Source organism: Vulpes vulpes, chromosome 9 (assembly GCF_048418805.1).
Source record: "Vulpes vulpes isolate BD-2025 chromosome 9, VulVul3, whole genome shotgun sequence".
NCBI classification, from domain to species: domain Eukaryota; kingdom Metazoa; phylum Chordata; class Mammalia; order Carnivora; family Canidae; genus Vulpes; species Vulpes vulpes.
In genome coordinates, this window is record NC_132788.1 from 92210850 (window position 1) to 92229026 (window position 18177).

At 56.9% G+C, this 18177-nt stretch overlaps 4 protein-coding genes across 9 annotated transcripts; 3 read left to right on the top strand and 1 right to left on the bottom strand.

The window, feature by feature from the left end:
* The first annotated feature begins 26 nt into the window (after window positions 1–26).
* Window positions 27–7277, top strand: HYAL3 (hyaluronidase 3). 5 transcript variants are annotated; one of them, XM_072722258.1, is made up of 5 exons: window positions 1384–1520; window positions 3012–3161; window positions 5016–5926; window positions 6333–6422; window positions 6538–7277. In XM_072722258.1, the coding sequence occupies exons 3-5, from the start codon at window positions 5033–5035 to the stop codon at window positions 6802–6804; spliced, it is 1251 nt and encodes a 416-aa protein (XP_072578359.1). In that variant the 5' UTR covers window positions 1384–1520; window positions 3012–3161; window positions 5016–5032; the 3' UTR covers window positions 6805–7277. The 5 variants fall into 5 exon arrangements, with proteins under 5 accessions (XP_025843274.2, XP_025843280.2, XP_072578359.1 ...); XM_025987489.2 differs by lacking the exon at window positions 3012–3161 and having other exon boundaries at window positions 27–1520; XM_072722259.1 differs by lacking the exons at window positions 1384–1520; window positions 3012–3161 and adding an exon at window positions 1901–2073.
* On the top strand, window positions 3216–4329 carry NAA80 (N-alpha-acetyltransferase 80, NatH catalytic subunit). Its single transcript, XM_025987536.2, has one exon. The coding sequence runs from the start codon at window positions 3349–3351 to the stop codon at window positions 4114–4116; it is 768 nt and encodes a 255-aa protein (XP_025843321.2). The 5' UTR covers window positions 3216–3348; the 3' UTR covers window positions 4117–4329.
* On the top strand, window positions 6598–13009 carry IFRD2 (interferon related developmental regulator 2). Its single transcript, XM_025987510.2, has 12 exons — window positions 6598–7904; window positions 10041–10160; window positions 10247–10331; window positions 10437–10561; window positions 10647–10804; window positions 10967–11017; window positions 11108–11286; window positions 11372–11477; window positions 11807–11944; window positions 12030–12158; window positions 12246–12341; window positions 12479–13009. Exons 1-12 carry the CDS (start codon window positions 7847–7849, stop codon window positions 12557–12559), a joined length of 1326 nt encoding a protein of 441 aa, XP_025843295.1. The 5' UTR covers window positions 6598–7846; the 3' UTR covers window positions 12560–13009.
* LSMEM2 (leucine rich single-pass membrane protein 2) lies at window positions 12633–17021 on the bottom strand. 2 transcript variants are annotated; one of them, XM_072722262.1, is made up of 4 exons: window positions 16900–17021; window positions 14058–14168; window positions 13788–13973; window positions 12633–13614 (listed from the first exon to the last, which is right to left on the bottom strand). In XM_072722262.1, exons 1-4 carry the CDS (start codon window positions 16916–16918, stop codon window positions 13481–13483), a joined length of 450 nt encoding a protein of 149 aa, XP_072578363.1. In that variant the 5' UTR covers window positions 16919–17021; the 3' UTR covers window positions 12633–13480. The 2 variants fall into 2 exon arrangements, with proteins under 2 accessions (XP_072578363.1, XP_025843334.2); XM_025987549.2 differs by having other exon boundaries at window positions 13404–13614; window positions 14058–14171; window positions 16900–17020.
* Window positions 17022–18177: the final 1156 nt, after the last annotated feature.

The following is an 18177-nucleotide window of genomic DNA, read 5'->3' on the forward strand; positions in this document are numbered from 1 at the left end:
AACAAAGAAGAGGAATGCTGTTTTATTTTTTTTTATTATTTTTTATTTTTTTAGGAATGCTGTTTTATAAAGGGGGGAGTGGGAAGGGCCTGTTATAAACAGAACTCATTGGAGTAAAGTAGGAGTTTGAGGGTGGTGGCTTTTCATTGTTACGAGGCTCTCATTGGCTGGGCTGCAATCAGAAAAATCTTTCCTCCCGCAGGGGTAGTAAAGTAGGCTTCTTCTCGTTGGGTCTGTAAAGGGCTTCAAGAAATGGTTATGTCTGAATTCCCCCTTCTTGCCTTTTGACTCCATTTAAATGAGGTCTCTTTTCTTCGGTTTCACAACCTAATGAATTCCGAGCCTGGCCACAGCTTTCTCAAGTACAAGCAGTAAAACATGATCATGATCACAGTCAGGAGTACTCTCAGCCACCATCAAGAGCATATGCCTGCACCTGTGCAAATGCTTAACAGACCAGGATAGTTACCTAAGGGGCTAGAGCCTCAGCACTCACCCAGCAGGGTCATAAACATCTCCAGAGACACCCAGCCAGTCTTTAAACAGTAGCAATCACAAGAATTGACATTCACGGAGCACCTACTCTTCCCCAAATCCTGTGCTAAGCATTTTAAGTAGACTAGCTCATTCCGTCCTAACACGACGTTCTGAGGCAACAGGCACACAACTGAGAGGGCAAGCACTTTGCCCAAGGCTGCACAGCCAGAAAATAGAGAAGCTGAGATCAAACCCAGGCTGTCTAGCCAGCGAGGTAAAGCCCTTTGGCTCCTACTGTGTGTTGACAGTAACCAGCCCTGCAACCTGAATCTGCTCAGAGGGCCGAGCCTCGCAAATAAAGCTCTTGCTTCCAGAGCTAGTGAGAGCTAAGACGTGCCGACGCTGGGATCCAGAGGGCACAGAAGACGCTCGTCTCTCTCACTCAGACCTGATGGCTGTCGAGGGCGGCCGCTTCCGAGCATGCGGTCCAAATTTCAGGAGGAAGCTCTCCCTGACCGTTTCCACGCTGGACCCTTTCCTCCCGGAGGCCAATGGGAACCGAGACCTGCCCGAGCCTAGGGCGGGGCGGGAGGAGGCGAGGCGGAAGCAGAGCGAGGTGGAGGGGGCCTGCACGCGGCCAAGGATCCGGCGGGATGCGCCCCGGCAAGACCCCGGCCGAGCGCAATCCGGGACGCCTTGGCAGCGGCCCGGAGCGGGAACGCCGGCTCAGGGCGGGGCGCGGCGAGGAGGAGGCGGACCTGCGCTGGGTCCCAGCCCCCCGGCTCGAAGAGGGCGGGGGGCGGGCAGGAGGCGGAGCCGCGGCCGAGGCCGGGTGTGCGTGGGCTCAGCGGCAGGGCGCCGGCGCCGGGGGCGGGGCTTAGGGGGGTCGCGGATCAGGCGGGGCGGCGCGGGCCGCGATGGCTGCAGTGCGTCCGCCGCACCGCTAGGGGCAGCGCGGGAGGCCGGCCGGGTGCACGCCACGGAGCCGGAACAGGCCGGAGCCCAGCGAGGACGCGGAGCATCCCGGACCTTGGCTTCAGCATGTCAGTACCTCCCCGTCCCCCCTCGGAGCGTGTTCGTTCTCCCTGCCCCCCCGCCTCCCCACGCGTGCGGCCCTCGGGTGGCTGTGTCGTCCCGCACGCCCTCCCTGCGTCTGTCGTTCCCTCCCAGAGCATGCCGAGCCACACCCACCCAGCTAAGCTCCCGAAGTACCCCACCCAAGACTCAACGGTTTGTCACCCACTAGGAGGGAGGGGGAAACCGAGGTACAGGAGAGCCTTCCTGCCTCTCTCTGAGGACACAGGAGCCCCCCTCACAATGGGTGGGGTCGGCACCGAAAGGGTTAAGCCCGCGGGGAAGTCTGGGGCTCCAAGCCTGGGGGCGGATCCTGGGGCTTCCTCCCTCTGGGTCCGGGGCTGAGGCTGCTGCGGAGGTGGCTGGTGCAGGTGAGGGGCGTTCGGCCCTCTGAGTGTGTGTAGTGGGGGAGGGGAGGAGACGCCTCCCTGTGCTTGCCTACCTGTGCCGTGTGGAATTGGCCTCAAGCTTAGGGGACTCTGGGGAGGTGGCGAAGGGGAGCCAAGACGTCCTCTGGAGCAGGTGAGTAGAAGGGTGAGGCCCAGTGGACCCCCCACCGCCAGAAACACCACCCCCAGCATGGACCCTCCTGGCAGCAGGGCCTGGGGTAGGAAGGACAAACAATGGGGGTTAGGCGCAGGAGGCCTGAGCCCCCAACCTGGTGGCCGTTGGACACCCTTGTGGATTTAGGAAGGAAGCTGTGGTCCTTATCTAGGGTGACTATAAAACTCAGGCCAATGGGGAACCAAGCCTGCAAGAGCCACATTGCTGTGGGACCTTGAGCTAGGCCCCTTGCCATTGCTGCTGGAGCCCCATCTGAGGGGATACTTGGGTCCGTGCCCAAGCAAAGTGTCCCAAGCTGCGCAGTGTTGGGGAGGGGGCATGGTCTCTGTGCTCCTGATGGGAAAGCCGGTTCAGGAAGGGGAAAAACCGATCCTAATGGGTGGGTGAGTGGTGCCTGAGGATCAGTCAGGTGGCAGGCATGGTCCAAGTGGTCAGAAAGGCTGGGACCTAGAATGCAGGGAAAAGGGAGGGGCGGGGAGCTGCTCTTCTTCCAAAGGGAATCTTGGGTAGGTTTAAGTAGAGGGTCATGGCACCTAGCTTGCGTGTTTTGTCTGATGGCCAGCCAGCCGAGACAGTATAAGCTAAATCCACTGTCTTGTGGAGAACAAAGTTGTAGCCACAGCAGGCTGGGGCCAGGACCTTTGGGTTCTTCCCCAGCCTTTAGCCTTCGGCCTCCCTCCTATATAGGGCAGGACACCCTATTTTCTCTGCTGTCCACCTGAGTCAGGTATAGGGGATGGTCTCCAGGTCACCTGTGCCATCAGGTGAGTATGGGGACAAGGTGTAGCTTACCAGTTTCAGGTCGCATGGCTCACCTAGCACTTGGTCAGTCCCTCCCTGCCCCAATCCTGTCTGTCCTCCATCTTGGCACAGCCTAGCATGGCTGTTGTCCACAGGAAGAGCACCTTTGGGCTTTGAGGAGATCCCAGTGTCTGGAGCCTGTACCCTTAATCTCCAGCCTGCCAGTGAGACACCTGCAACCCAGCAGGAGAGGACCTTGGCTCCTAGCCTGACTCAGCTGAGCCTGGTCTGGACCTTACATGTAGGTGAGAGCTTATTCTGAGCCCTGGCCCACCAAAGCTGGCCCCCCCTACCCTAGACCCTACACACCAGGTAGAGCTGATCTTGAGTACCAGCCCAGCCGAGCTGACTCTGGATCCTGCACACCAGCCAGAACTGACCCTGAGCCCCAGGGTAGCTGAGCTGACCCTGGGTTCTGCATGCCATCCAGAGATGACCCTCAGTCCTGGCTCAACCGAGCTGACCCTGGAGCCCGCACACCAGCCAGAGGAGACCCCCGTCCCCAGCCTGGCTGAGCTGACCCTGGAGCCTGTGCACTGCCGACCTGAGCTCCTGGATGCCTGTGCCGACCTCATCAATGAGCAGTGGCCTCGCAGCCGTGCCTCCCGCCTGCACTCCTTGGGCCAGTCCTCAGATGCCTTCCCCCTCTGCCTGATGCTGCTGAGCCCCCGCCCCACACCCGAGGCAGCCCCCATTGTGGTGGGTCATGCCCGCTTGTCACGGGTGCTGGACCGGCCCCAGAGCCTCCTAGTGGAGACAGTGGTGGTGGCCCGGGCTTTGAGGGGCCGCGGCTTTGGTCGCCGCCTTATGGAAGGCCTGGAGGATTTTGCTCAGGCCCGGGGCTTCCGCCGGCTGCACCTCACCACCCACGACCAGCTGCAGTTCTATGCCCACCTGGGCTATCAGCTGGGTGAGCCTGTGCAGGGCCTAGTCTTCACTAGCCGACGGCTATCTGCCACCCTGCTCAGGGCCTTTCCCAGAGCCCCCTCTCCCCGGCCACCCTACAAGGCTCCTAGTGTAACTGCCCAAACTGCCCCAAGAGCCCACAAGGGGCCATCGTTGCCACTACCCCCTCCCCTGCCTGAGCCCTTGACCTCCTCTCTCCCACCTCCCGCTGGGCTCCCTCCACAAAGCCTGTTGGAGATGCAGTACCAGGATCTGAGAGGATGCCCCATATTCTGGATGGAAAAGGACATCTGAGGGCTACCCAGGGCAGGGCACTGTCCTTCAGGGTCGATGGACTGCTTAGGACACTACCAGCCTCAGCGCATGGGCCATACCTCAGGCTCTAGCCTCTGGGGACAGCTTTAGCCTGGCCATACTTCCTGAGTGCCAGTGGGGCTGGGAGATTGATTGCTCCATAGCTGTGGCTCAGAGCTGACAACGTGGTGGAATAAAGGCTTCTGTTGGGTGTGGCTATGACAGTTTATTTGTTGACCCAGCCTCATCTTAGATCCCCTATCTCTGAGATCTGCTAGATCCACCTTGGTCCTGGGGCCATGGATAAAGGGACACCTTTGCCTTTTGCCTCTCTTACTCTCCCAGGCCCAGGTGACAAGATGTTTGTTCCCTTCCACATTCACTCATCACCATTCACTGAGTGCCTACTGTATGTTAGGCCCTAGGCTGGACCAAGGCAATGGGCAACTAGGTAGACAGGCGTGCAGTGGCAGGATCTATGTTGGACAGTGGAGCGCGAGTGCCCTCAGTCCATTTGGAGATCAGGGGGAGATGGTGTCACAGCAGAGACCTGAGTGCTAAGGAGGAGTTAAACCAGGCAAGGGGGAGGGTGTTAAGTGTTCTTGGGGCAGCGAATAAGGTGGACAGAGGACAGAAGGGGCCTGGTGAGTGCTGTGAATGGGCAATGCACCAGAGGGTGCAGTGGTGCCGTGACAGAGGTGGGAAGCATGGGAGGGGAGCTGCCCAGGCCGATATATGGCATAGCTGGTCTGAGAGGGCTGGAGGACCACCTGGGGACCATGCTTTCCCTGCCCCCCCATCCTTGGGAGTAGTTGGGGGAATGTTCCTGACTTTCCCTGCTATGTGCAAGGTACAGCCATGGCCATGGTCTCTAAGCTCACAGCCCCTCTTTCCTGCAGGTTTCCATCCCTGGGGCATGATCATGCGGCTGGGCCTGGCCCTGGTGCTTGGAGTGGCCCTGTGCCTGGGGTTTGACCAGCTCCCCCTGTGGGCTCCTGAACGCCCCTTCTCTGTGCTGTGGAACATACCCTCAGCACACTGTAAGACCCGCTTTGGTGTGCACCTGCCACTAGAGGCCCTGGGCATCACAGCCAACCGTGGCCAGCGTTTCCGTGGCCAGAACATCACCATCTTCTACAAGAACCAGCTCGGCCTCTATCCCTACCTTGGACCCAGGGGCATAACTCACAATGGGGGCATCCCCCAGGTTGTCCCTCTTGACCGCCACCTGGCCCGGGCTGCCTACCAGATCCATCGAAGCCTAGGTCGTGGCTTCACTGGCTTGGCAGTGCTAGACTGGGAGGAATGGAGCCCACTTTGGGCTGGGAACTGGGGCCGCCGCCGAGCCTATCAGGCAGCCTCTTGGGCTTGGGCACAACGGGTATTCCCCCACCTGGACCCCCAGGAGCAGTTCCACAAGGCCCGTGCTGGCTTTGAACGGGCAGCCCGTGCCCTGATGGAGGACACACTGAGGCTGGGCCAGGCACTGCAGCCCCATGGGTTCTGGGGCTTCTATCGCTTCCCAGCCTGTAGCAATGGCTGGCATGGTACTGCTTCCAATTATACAGGCCACTGCCACCCAGCTGCTCTCGCCCGCAACACCCAACTTCATTGGCTCTGGGCTGCCTCCAGCGCCCTCTTCCCTAGCATCTACCTCCCACCCAGGCTGCCACCTACTCACCACCAGGCATTTGTCCGATACCGCCTGGAGGAGGCCTTCCGTGTGGCTTTCATTGGGCACCCACATCCCCTGCCTGTCCTAGCCTATGCCCGCCTCACATATCGGAGCACTGGGAGGTTCCTGTCCCAGGTGAGTGAAAGTTGAGATCTAGAGGAGAGGTCTGAGTGGGGAAGGATGGCCCTGTCCTAGGAAGGTCTGAATACCCTTGCCCAGGGGAGTCTGATGGGGAGGTCCTGATCTAGGTCTTAATGGGGAGGTCCTGTCCTATCCTGGATCATCTGAAATGGAAATATGCCTCTGCCTTGGAAAATCTTGAGGGGGAAGGCGAAGCCCAGCCTTCGGAGCACTGGTCTGAGGGGAGACATTCTCTGAGTGGAGGACCTGAGAAGCCACTCAGAGGCTAAGTGCCAAGAAACCTTACTCTAAAGGTGGAATCAGATCATAACAACAAACCAGAAAATTTCCTGGGAAGGTAAAGGTAGGCCCAGATGGATCTGGCCAGCTCAGTCCTGGCTTAGCAGCTCTTTGCCTCCAGGATGACCTTGTGCAGACCATTGGTGTGAGTGCAGCACTAGGGGCAGCCGGCGTGGTGCTCTGGGGGGACCTGAGCTTCTCCAGCTCTGAGGTGATCATTGCCCTCCAACCTGCCATGCAACCCATGCTGGAGTCCCAGGGTTGGGGGAAAGACGATGTCAGAGCCATGGAGCAGGAGCATTGATACATCCTTCTCCTCTCCTCAGGAGAAGTGCTGGCATCTCCGTGACTACCTAGTGGACACCCTGGGCCCCTATGTAATCAACGTGACCAGGGCAGCCATAGCCTGCAGTCACCAGCAGTGCCATGGCCATGGGCGCTGTGCCTGGCAAGATGGAGGACAGCTGGAAGCCTTTCTGCACCTGCAGCCAGATGGCAGCCCTGGAGCCTGGGAGTCCTTTAGTTGCCGATGTTATCCGGGCTGGGCTGGCCCTACCTGCCAGGAGCCCAGGCCTGCAGCTAGGCCTGAATAAGCAGCATAAAGCCAGAAGTTACCTGCCTCTGAGTCTCTTGTCCCTGCTGCCATTTTTCCAGTCCTGGAGGGAGGACTCTGTCCCACTATTGTCCTATGCAGTTTATGGTCAGTCTTCCCATATACCTTCCCAGCTTCCCATGGGATCCCTGGGAAGTGGAAGGAGCCAGAAAAAGATGTTTACACCATTTTATATTATTATTTTTTTGGTTACACCATTTTAAAACCAAAAGTCGTCTGAGATCACTTGAACCCTTCTGATAAGGAAACAGCCCCAGGGAGAGTCAGCGTTCCAGATGGTTAGGGTTGCCAGCCGAGAGTTCTGTTTCAACTCCTCACTGGGTCCATGGAGAGGTCACAGGAGACCCGTCCAGGGACAGGTGGGCTCCAAGATTTTGGCTCAGGTCTGTAAGTGCTAAGCTGTTTTCTGTCATCTGCTTCATCATAAAGTCACTTTTTCTTCCACTGCCTAAAGTTTGACTGTTCACACAGTTCTACCAAGCTCCACGTTCTTCCTGTCGTGAATGTCCAGCCTCAAGTACCGAGAAATAGCCTGCGTGCCGTGGTAGGCTGCTCCAAGGCGGCTGCTTCAGAGTTAACGACCGTGCATGGATGTACATTGGCGCGGGAGGAGGGAGTGGGTGTACGCAGGGTATTGTGGGTGCATAGTTCAGCTAGAGCGTCGTGGGCTTTTGGGTCTCCGGAGTAAACTACAATTCCCGGAGTGCTCTGCGCCCGGCGGGCCGGCAGTCATCTACGCGCGCAGCCCCCTGGGACTAGTAGTTTCGGCCGCGTGGCTGTGGGTCTGAACCCAATGGGCAAGAACTCGCCTTCCCGGCCACCCGTTTGGCAGGGCGGGGCGCTCCGACCCTTTTGGCAGGGCGGGGCGCCTCGCGAAGATGGTGTCGCATGTGGCGTGTGGCTCCCGTCGTCTGCCCAAGTCTCAGCTTAGCCCACCGGCCCGCGTCTGGCCGATCTGGAGCCCTCGCCCGCCGGGTCCCTGACCCCGCGCCCTCCGCGCGCCCGCGCTCCTGATTCCCGGCATGCCCCGCGCTCGTAAGGGTAGCGCGCCCCGCAAGGGCGGCCAGCGCCGCGGAGCGGGTAAGTGGAGAGCAGCTAATGAGCCACGAGTGGGGATCCTGCGTGGCTTACCCGTCGGTGTCCCCGAGGGTCTTGGGCGAAGACTCCTGCCCCGACCAACCTGGCGCTGCGTCCCCAATTCCCCCGCGGCCGACACGTGCCCCAGGAGGCAGCGGCCACGTGGGTGTCCAACCTGAGCGTGCTGCTTGCTGCTCAGGAGCTCGCGTTACTGGCCCTAAAGCGGTGGGCGCCTCCTCGCCACAGTATCCCCATTGCCGCTCCATCCAGGTTGCCTCCTGTGGTGGACAAACCGCCCGACAGAGCAGGAAGCCTGCCCCCGAGCCACTCCCTGGTTCTTTCCTGGACTGGACTAGGAAATTGGTGGGAGGCCTAGCCTTTCTGGGGGTACCGAGGTGGGGGGAGCAGTGATAGGGAAGTTTCAGGATTCGGGGTTTGGTGGGCCTGGCACGAGAGGGCTGGGGAATGCCCTGCAGCCTGAGGCAGTCCTGAGACTTATCAGTTTTGAACAGGAGTGTGTCTTGGTGCGGTAAACACATATGTTTACTGTGCAGGAATATTGTGCCTTCTAGGCAGAGTTCAGACTTGGCCACAACCCTAATGGGACTTGAGTGTGGGGATGGATGTCTTAAGAGGGTAGGGACATTCCAGAAGGACGGGTGCTGGAAGACAAGTTCACTAAATGGTGTCAGCCCCAGATAGGAACCAAGGAATCCTCGAGGAGCTTCTGGGTGAATCCTGAGAAGGTGAAGAGTGCACTATGCAGAGGGAAAAGTTGTGCAAAGGCCTGGCATCTGGAGGGAGCAAATGAGAGGCTGGGGCTGCTTTGGCTGGTTAGGGTAGTAAGAGATGAACAGAGGCCTGTATGCATGCTGGACTTTGTCCAGCAGGCATGTGGAGTATGTAGTTCCTGAGAAGTGGGACCAGCCTAGTGACCAGAACCCAACTGGGGCTCTGCTGCAGCAGCTGCCCTTGCCAAAGTCAGCCCCTGGCCCTGGGCAGCACCCACACGGAGGAGTATACCAGCTTTGCTGACCCTGACATTCTCCCGTGTTTACCTATTTTCAGGGACTCATGTGGTCAGGGGCCACTCCACTTTCTGCATTTCTCAGGGTCAGCATTCACCCAGGGTGTGTCCATTCACCCAGGGCTAAAGGCCTGGGATGGTCAGAGGGAGCTCAGAAGAGAGTATGTTTGGGCAGCCCCGGTGGCGTAGCGGTTTAGTGCCGCCTGCAGCCTGGGGTGTGATCCTAGAGACCCGGGATGAGTCCAGCGTCGGGCTCCCTGCATGGAGCCTGCTTCTCCCTCTGCCTCTCTCTCTCTCTCTCTCTCAATAAATTAAAAAAAAAAATCTTAAAAAAAAAAAAAAAAGAAGAAGAAGAGAGTATGTTTGAAGCCCCCCCCCCCCCCCCCCCCCGCCCCAATCCACTAGGAGCTGGTCTCTGCCCCAAGGCAGATTGATGATGTTGGCACACAGAAGAGCCATAACTAGTTGTTTATTTAGTTATTGTCTTCGATTGTTATGCCAAAAGAAATCCTTTAGCATCTCTGTTCTGTAGGTGAAGAAATTGAGGGAGTAAAGGCTAGGCACTTAACTTAGTTACACACCTTTTAAAATATGGAGCTGGAATTTGAATCCTGTATCTGTCTATATGGTTCTATACATACAGATTATATAGTTAAGCTCCTGACCTTTGCCCTGGCCAGTTTTAGGCATAATCTGGGCTAATGGCTGAGCTCCCCTGGGATTTGCCTAGCTATGCTCCCACTCCAGGCTCAGCCACAGGTCTAGGTGGGGCCTATGCAGCACCTTCTTCTCTACCAGGCTCAGTCTCCTTCTTAAATCCGGCTGTAGGCTCAGGGAGGGGAGGCTCTACTCACTAACCCTGCCAGGTTTTCATAGGCTGGGCCTAGTGCCTGATGTTTTCCAGCTGATGGACCTCATTCCCTTTCTCCTCCTTCCTGGCTCAATGGCCCCTGCCTCAGCCCCTGTGCCTCCCACCTCAGTCTGTTTTCTCATCTCTCAGAGGGGCAAGATTCTATTCTTGTGGGGTCATGAAGTTGGGTGAGGCACCCCCTGCCATTGCTCATCAATGGAGGCAAGCCAAGTGCTACCACAGTGTGTTCAACCTTCCCCAGGTGCCCGGAGCAGTACCCAAGCGGACTCAGGTTCCAGTGAGGATGAGGCCGTCAGTGAGGCCCGTAGCACCACCAGTGAATGCCCCAGCCTTCTTAGCACCACAGCAGAGGACAGCCTCGGTGAGAGTGGGCGGGAGTTTGGCAGGGACTTTGTGGGGATTCCCTGGGGTATGGCAAGACGCAGGGCTGACCAGCTGGCCTTGCAGGGGGGGATGCCGTGGATGAGCAGGGCCAGCAGGAGGACCTTGAGGAGAAGTTGAAGGAGTATGTGGACTGCCTCACAGACAAGAGGTACCCCTGACTGCCAGCCAGCCCTTCACCCTTGTCCCTGCTCAGCTTGTGCCAAGTGTGACCCGGTAGGGCTGGCCCACAGCATCCCCTTTTTTCATCCCCCAGTGCCAAGACCCGGCAGGGTGCTCTTGAGAGCCTTCGCCTGGCCCTGGCATCCCGCTTACTCCCCGACTTCTTGCTGGAGCGCCGCCTCACGCTGGCCGATGCCTTGGAAAAGTGCCTCAAGAAAGGTTGGGCCCTGGGGGCTCATGGGAGACTGAAACTGGCTGGGTCCTGACTCTTGCTGCCTGGGCTCACTGGAAAGCATTCCTGCAGGGAAGGGCGAGGAACAGGCACTGGCCGCTGCCGTGCTAGGCCTGCTCTGTGTGCAGCTGGGCCCGGGTCCCAAGGGCGAGGAGCTCTTTCACAGCCTGCAGCCCCTCCTGGTCTCTGTGCTCAGTGATGGCACAGCTAGCCCTGCCGCCCGGCTCCATGTGAGTGTTTCCTGCCCTTTGACACCCTTCGCTCCCCTAATCCCCAAGCAGAGAGGTGGATTCCACCTGCCTTGAGGCTCCCTTACTCTAAGGGTAAGCCCTGTGGCCGGGAACCCAGGCTCACTCTCTGACCATGGCACGGCTTTGCCCCCCTTCCAACAGTGCGCTTCTGCTCTTGGCTTGGGGTGCTATGTGGCTGCTGCCGATGTCCAGGTAAGTAAGTGGCCTTTGGGCACAGGTAAGAGAGCACCTAGGCCCCAGCTCTGCCCCTGAGCCATTCCTACTGGCTCCCTGTGTCCTTAGGACCTGGTGTCTTGCCTCAACTGCTTGGAAGGTGTTTTCAGCCGGTCGTGTGGTACGGGTGGCTCCACAGCCCCTGTGGTCCCCACCAGCCTGCACGGCCTGCTCTGTGCTGCTCTGCAAGCCTGGGCATTGCTCCTCACCGTCTGCCCCAGCACCCACATCAGCCACATCCTGGACAGGTAAGAGCGACTGCTCTCTGCGAGTGGGAGGGGAAAGGTGAAGAGGCCCCTAACCCAGACATAGCTCAGCCTGCCCCTTCCCCAGGCAGCTGCCCCGGCTGCCCCAGCTCTTGTCCAGCGAAAGCGTGAACCTGCGAATCGCTGCCGGCGAGACCATCGCACTGCTCTTTGAGCTTGCCCGGGACCTTGAGGTGTGAGGGGGGGCGGGGGGAAGGGAAGGGAGGGGGCCTTCCGACACCACCTGTCCAACCTAGGCTGGACGCAGGGGACACCACAGAAGATAGGGCAGCCTCAGGTCCTTACGGAGGGGAGGTAGCCCTAATACAGGCTCAGAGGCCGGGTGCCATGGTAGGGGCTCTGAGCAGAGGTGTCTGGCTCAGGTAGGGGCCAAGAAGGGATTCCTGGGGGCCAGGTGGAAGAGGTAACCATTTCTGTGTAAGGAAGGATTTGGGCGAACCCATGTTGAGAGCCTGCAGAGCCTGGGCCTCTACTCACACACCCTCTGTTGCTCCCACTGCAGGAGGATTTTATTTATGAGGACATGGAGGCCCTCTGTGGCACCCTGCGGACCCTGGCCACTGACAGCAACAAATACCGTGCCAAGGCCGACCGCCGGCGGCAGCGCTCTACCTTCCGCGCCGTGCTGCACTTCGTTGAGGTACGTGTGAGAGCCTGTGTCCTGGTGAGAGTGCTCCCTGGGCACAGCCGCCAAGCCCTGTCCTGTGGGTCCCTCCATACTGCAGGGTGGTGAGTGTGAGGAAGAGTCGGTACGCTTCGGTCTCGAGGTGCTCTATGTAGACAGCTGGGCTCGGCGCCGCATCTACGCCGCCTTCAAGGACGTGCTGGGATCAGGCTTGCACCACCACCTCCAGGTGGGAAGGCAGGCGGGGAGGAGGTGGGGGGGTACCCGGCTTGGCTATTTGGGACCAGTCTCAGCTCACTGCCCATTTCATCCTCAGAACAATGAGCTACTCCGTGACATCTTTGGCCTGGGCCCTGTGCTGGTGCTGGATGCCACTGCCCTGAAGGCCTGCAAGATCTCACGTTTTGAGAAGGTTTGCGCCCTTGGGCCCCTTACTCTTCCCTCCGCTCCTGTGGCCAAAAGGCCTAGAGCTGTGCAGGGGCTAGAGGAGAAGCCCTGGGCCTCCCCTTGCCTGGCTCACCAGGTCCTCACTCTCTGTCCCCACTCCAGCACTTATACAACGCGGCTGCCTTCAAAGCCCGAACCAAGGCGCGCAGCCGTGTGCGGGACAAGCGGGCAGACATCCTCTGAGTCGGGGCCCACTGAAGAGGAGACAGTCCACACCTGTGCCTGTGTTTTTAACAGAAGACACTGCAACAACTGGTCCCTGCCAGGAATTGTCGCTTTATTTTTTTAATGACAAAACCAAAAACAGACATGGGGATGGGTAGCTGGAGGCCAGGGCACTCGGGATCCTGGCCCCTTGCCCCTGCACACGACGCTGTGGCCTTTCCCTGCTCTGTCTCAGGCCAGACCAAATGTGTGCTTGTCCCAGAGCCGTGGGGCAGACAGCAGGAGGGCTGTCCCTTTCTGTCCTTTCTCAGGCCCTGCTCCCATGGGATGACCCACTTTCTTGAAGGGAATGGCATCTGGACAGATGACACCAAAACAGGTGGGGAGGTGAGGCTCCGTGGAATGGATCTATATGCTGATTTGTAAAGATTATTAGAGATGATTAAACTGATTGCTCAGCCTTCTGCAGCCCTTAGCTCTGGGTGTTTCTGCCTGCCCTCTCATCCACCACCCCTGTCTCCATCTCAGGTGGCCCTCTTTCCCATACTCAGCTCTGCCTGCTTGAGTGCTGAGGCCCGACCCCTGCTGGGAGGCATGGCAGGGTTTGAGCAATTGAGCAGGGGGGGCAGCTATTTCTAGACTCTGAACCTGCTATCTGGGGGAAGCCAGAGGCTGCTGACAGGCCACAGAAGGAGCCAGGAGGCTGGTGTCGTTTCCTCTGACCTTGGGCCACCCAAAGCAGGGCCTTGGCCCCAGAAAACTTGGCTAGGCCTGGCCCGAAGACAGGAGAGGCAGGTAGCTGTGGGGTCAGGTTAGACTCATGTACAAAAACCTCACCAAGGAAGTAGTGTGGAGCAGTGGGTCAGGAGAAACCTGCCAGTGGCCAGTTTATTCCTCCCCACACACACACCCTCCCAAGCCCCAGGTCCAAGTGGTATCTCAGCTGGGTGCTTGGGCCTCCGTGGAGTTGAGCCTCCGCAGCTGGCTGAGGCTGGCGAGCCGGAGTTTGAGTAGCGTCTCCTCCTGAGTGCGAAGTGTGTGTGCCAGCATGCGGAGAGATTCACTCTGCAGCACTGGGTGGGCGGGCGGGAATGGAGGTGAGGAGACCACGTGCCACCCTACACCTCCCTGCCCCCCCTTCACTGCCTCAGCCTCTGTAGCTGCTCCCTCCAGGTGTGCAGAAGGGCCCTCCGGTCCCAGTTCCTGGCCCTCTGTTCCCACTTGCCCCTTGCACCATCCGCCTTACCGCTCAGATAAACAGCCAGGATGGCGAGCGCCAGGCAGGTGAGCACCAGCAATGCCAGCAGCAACAAGAAGCCTCCCCGGCCTTGCACAGGACTGCAGCCAGCCTGGGCACACAGCGATGGTGGCAAGATGCCCAGTAGCTCGTCCCACGGCTGCACCTGCTCGGCCAGATAGGGGTGCAGCGAACCTATGGGGTGTCAGGAGGGTAGGAGTGGTACTTGCCTTCTGCCCCCTCCCAGCATGTCAGTCCCACTGTCCTGACCCCCCTCACCTCCGCTGTGTAGGTCGCTGATGGATTCCACCTGGTGCAGGCGCACCTCCTCTATGTGGTTGGGGGCCGGTGGCACCTTGCTCCTTGGACTCTGCGTCAGTGCCATGGTGTCTGCTGGGATAATGCAGAGCTGAGCAGCCAGCAGGTCACCCCCCTCCCTTGTAGGTGGCTTCCAGCAGCAGCAGGGGCTCAGAGAAGAGGGCAAAGGACGAAAAGACACTGGCTCCTAAGGCCCTAAAACCAACTCGGGGATGATCCTTGATTTGGAGCCAGGATGACCTCAGGATCCCACAGACTTGTTAACACCCACAGTAGCAAGAGGTGCATTTGACTTGGTCACTTTGGTTTTTCCAAGCACCGCAAGGACTTTCAGGCTTTCCTCTGCCTGCTCGTTTTTCCTAGAGAAGAGTTTATCAGTCGCAGAAGACCAAACCCACAGTGCGTGAAATTCATCCCTGCCTCTTCCTGTCAGTTTCCCCTGCAGACCCTGGACCCTGTGAGTTAGCCATCAGGCCAGACCCAGTGCCAGCACCTTCACACCCCCAGGGCAGAAGCAGTCTTCTCCTCACTAGGTGGTGCTTGTCCCTTGTGGCCTTCGCTCTGCTTTAAGGACTCAGCTGTGATTTGCGATTTGGCTGTACTTCTGTGAACCCTGCTGTTTTCATTCAACATCATAATAGGACACCTGCCTTTGTTATCAAGCTGTTCCACATGCTTCTGAGGCCTCCCTTTGAGGCTGCCTGGGCATTTAGGTTGTTTATAGTTCCCTTCAAAAGTTAATAACCTCTAGGAGAGGACATGCATCACTGAGTATGAAGGTTTTCCCAATTTCCTAATCCTTAATAAGGACAGACTCCTAGAAGCAAAATTACTGGCTTAAAAAGTAGGGACTTTCTCTCTCTCTCTCTCTCTCTCTTTTTTTCTTTTTTAAGATTTTATTTATCTATTCATGAGAGAGAGGCAGAGACACAGGCAGACTCCATCCCGGGTCTCCCGGACCATGCCCTGGGCTGTAGGTGGTGCTAAACCGCTGAGCCACCCAGGCTGCCCTGGACTTTCTCTTAAGCCATCATCAGACTGTCCTTCAGAATGACTGTCCACAGCCCCCAAATGTGTACATCGCCACCATTAGGCCTTTTCATCATTAAAAAAAAAAAATTACATGTGTACGAGTTTGCCAAACTGGGGATGAGAAAGACCTTTCTTGACCTATTCGACTGGGTTTCTTTCCTTAGAGTGCCCTCTTCCATTGCCAGTTTCTGCCCACTTACTCTCTGGGGTCTCTACTTTCTTGTGATTTTACTTATTTTTAGACCCATCAAAAGTATTTTGTGAGGGCAGCCCCGGTGGCTCAACAGTTTAGCGCTGCCTTCAGTCCAGGGCATGGTCCTGGAGACCTGGGATCGAGTCCCTCGTCGGGCTCCCTGCATGGAGCCTGCTCCTCCCTCTGCCTGTGTCTCTGCCTGTGTGTGTGTGTGTGTGTGTGTGTCTCATGAATAAATAGAATCTTTTAAAAAGTATTTTGTGATATCTAAAAATTATATATTTTTAATATTTTATTCTTTTTTTAAAGATTTTATTTATTCATGAGAGACACAGAGAGAGACAGGCAGAGGGAGAAGCAGGCTCCATGCAGGGAGCCCAATGTGGGATTCCATCCCAGGACCCCAGGAGCCAAAGGTAGACGCCCAACCGCTGAGCCACCCAGGCGTCCCTAAAAATTATATTTTCTTTTAACTTTTTTTTTTTTTTCAATCTTGGCCTCTTCAACCTCCAGATACCCAGCTGGATGCTAAGTAATAAAGTAGGGAGCACTGAGGTAACGCCTCCTGAAAGGGGCAAGGGTGATTGGACTCTGAGTCTATCACTTTCAGAACAGTAATTTGGCCTTTGTGATTTGCTTGAAACTGGCCCTTGACGTGCTCCAAAGCAAACCGAGGGATGCTGCCAATCATGTTTGGGTGGTGGGCTGGGGGTCATATTAAATTCTTCTCTGTACTTGGTTCTGCTTGCCCTATACTCTCTAAATTGAACTCAGATTCTGTTCATTCCCAGGAAAAACATGGTAAATGTTTTGTTGTTGTTGTTTTTTTTTGTAAATGTTAGAACTCCAAAAGGAAGCAAACGTTCCCCATCATTCCTGGGTGCTGGGCCCCTCCCATTCAGTTGAAATGTTGAAAATGTAGTAAAGGAGTTGACCAGCTGGACCGACCTGGAGCAGTGGAGAATCTGGCTGTCCCTGTTCTGGCCCTTCTGAACCTCTGTACTCCTTGCATGCAGTGGAGCAGTTAGGCTAGTGGCACCAAAGTCTTAATTAGCTGTCAGTCTGGCGAGGCTGAGGGATGCCAAGTAGCTAATGGTTGGGTCCATTTAGACCCAAGTTGGAGGAGGCCAGAGATCTATCCATTCGCAGTCTCTGGGCCACATGCCCAAATGCTTCCTGGAACCACTGCCCGCCCTGGATCCCAGCTTCCTCCCTGAATGAAGAGCTGAACTAGCTAGGCATCTGCCCTGTGCACGCCCACTTTGAGCATAGCCTGTAGTTAACTACCCCCAAACTGGGAAGTCCCCAACCCCACCCCACCCTGCCAGCCAAACCTTCCCTGTCCTTAGCAGAGGAGACAACCAGGGCCTGAGGCTAGGTGGGGATCTAGACGTAAGCTGTTTCTTCATGCACACGGGGCAGGTCCCTTTACTCAAGCTGGGACATGGTGACTGAGGACTAGTCAAGGAAGTAAGGTCAGTGGGATGGGGCCGGGTTGCTCCGTGGTTCTCCGTGGTTCTCCATGGTTCCCAGGGTCATAGGCCTGCAGCTTTGCCCTCCCCCATAATCCTTTCCTACCTTCTGTCTCCTCAGGCATGGTGGGCGGTGGGCAGTTGAGGGGCTGATAATAGCACCCAGGAGCAGGACAGGATGGAGGCAGCAGTGGCTCCTCAGAGCCTGGGGAAGGCTAGCCACCTCCCAGCCTGGGCCTAAAATAGGCCTGAGCTCAGCCCACTGGGCTATATTTAGAGGGGGCAGCTCTCAACCATGGGAGGGGTGGAGTGACCCATATGGGCCAGCCTAGCTAGCTGGTGATGGAGCCCAAACAAGAGCACATCTCCACTAATGCACGTGTCCAGGGTCTTTCCTGGGGAATCCTGCCTCCCCTACATATGCACAGGCCTTGGTGTCTTTATCCAGACAAGCTATCTCATGTTTACCTCCAGCGATGCCCTGCATGGCAGCCAAGATCTGTAAGGAAGCCCTGCACCTCTCCACCCTTAAAGACCCCTACTCAAAGCTGGGTCATCAAGCGCTGTGTGATTTGCTGACCCCAGGGATTGGGGTGATGAATAACTGGAGCCCAGGGCCATGAGGGCTCTGAGACCCCCAAAGAGGGCAGACACACATATACATGTAGGTACTCATGTTGGTCAGTAGGCAAAGTTAGATTGAAGATTAGTATTTCTATTAATAAGCTTACAACCTTATGTCTCTGACCTCCATTTTCTCATCCGTAAAACAGGAATGACAATGGTTCCTCCCTGGCACAGGATACGTGAAGATGGAAATATAGCCACATGTCAGAAACACTTAATATAATGCAGGTTAGATCCTTCCTCTCCTAACAAGGGTACACAAGTCACACAGTGTCATTCGAGGAGACATGGTACTTTACCCTTGAAAGGACTAAGTGGCAGAGCTTAGGGCCCACCCTCTGCTACTGCACCCCCAAGGCCCTCCTTCCCAATTGGGACAAAGCAAGACAATGATGGGCTCTACCTCCTAATACATCCCAAACCCATCACTTCATTATATCACTGACCTCCTTGATGTTCCTCACACATAGCAACCTTGTTTCCATCCCAGGGCCTTTGCACTGGCTATTCCTTCCTAGAATGCTCCCCACACACACACACACTCCCCGCCCCCCCCCCCCCCCCCCGCCCCCGTTACTCCCAGGGCTGGCTCCTTGTCATTTAGCTCAAATGTCAACCCCTCAGCAATGCTTTGTCACATTATTTTACATATCACCCAATTTCATTTTCTTCATAGCACTCTGCCAAGAAATCATATTATTCAGAATATACTGTGTATGTCAGTAGGACCCCAAAAGGCCCCACAGAATCCACTCAG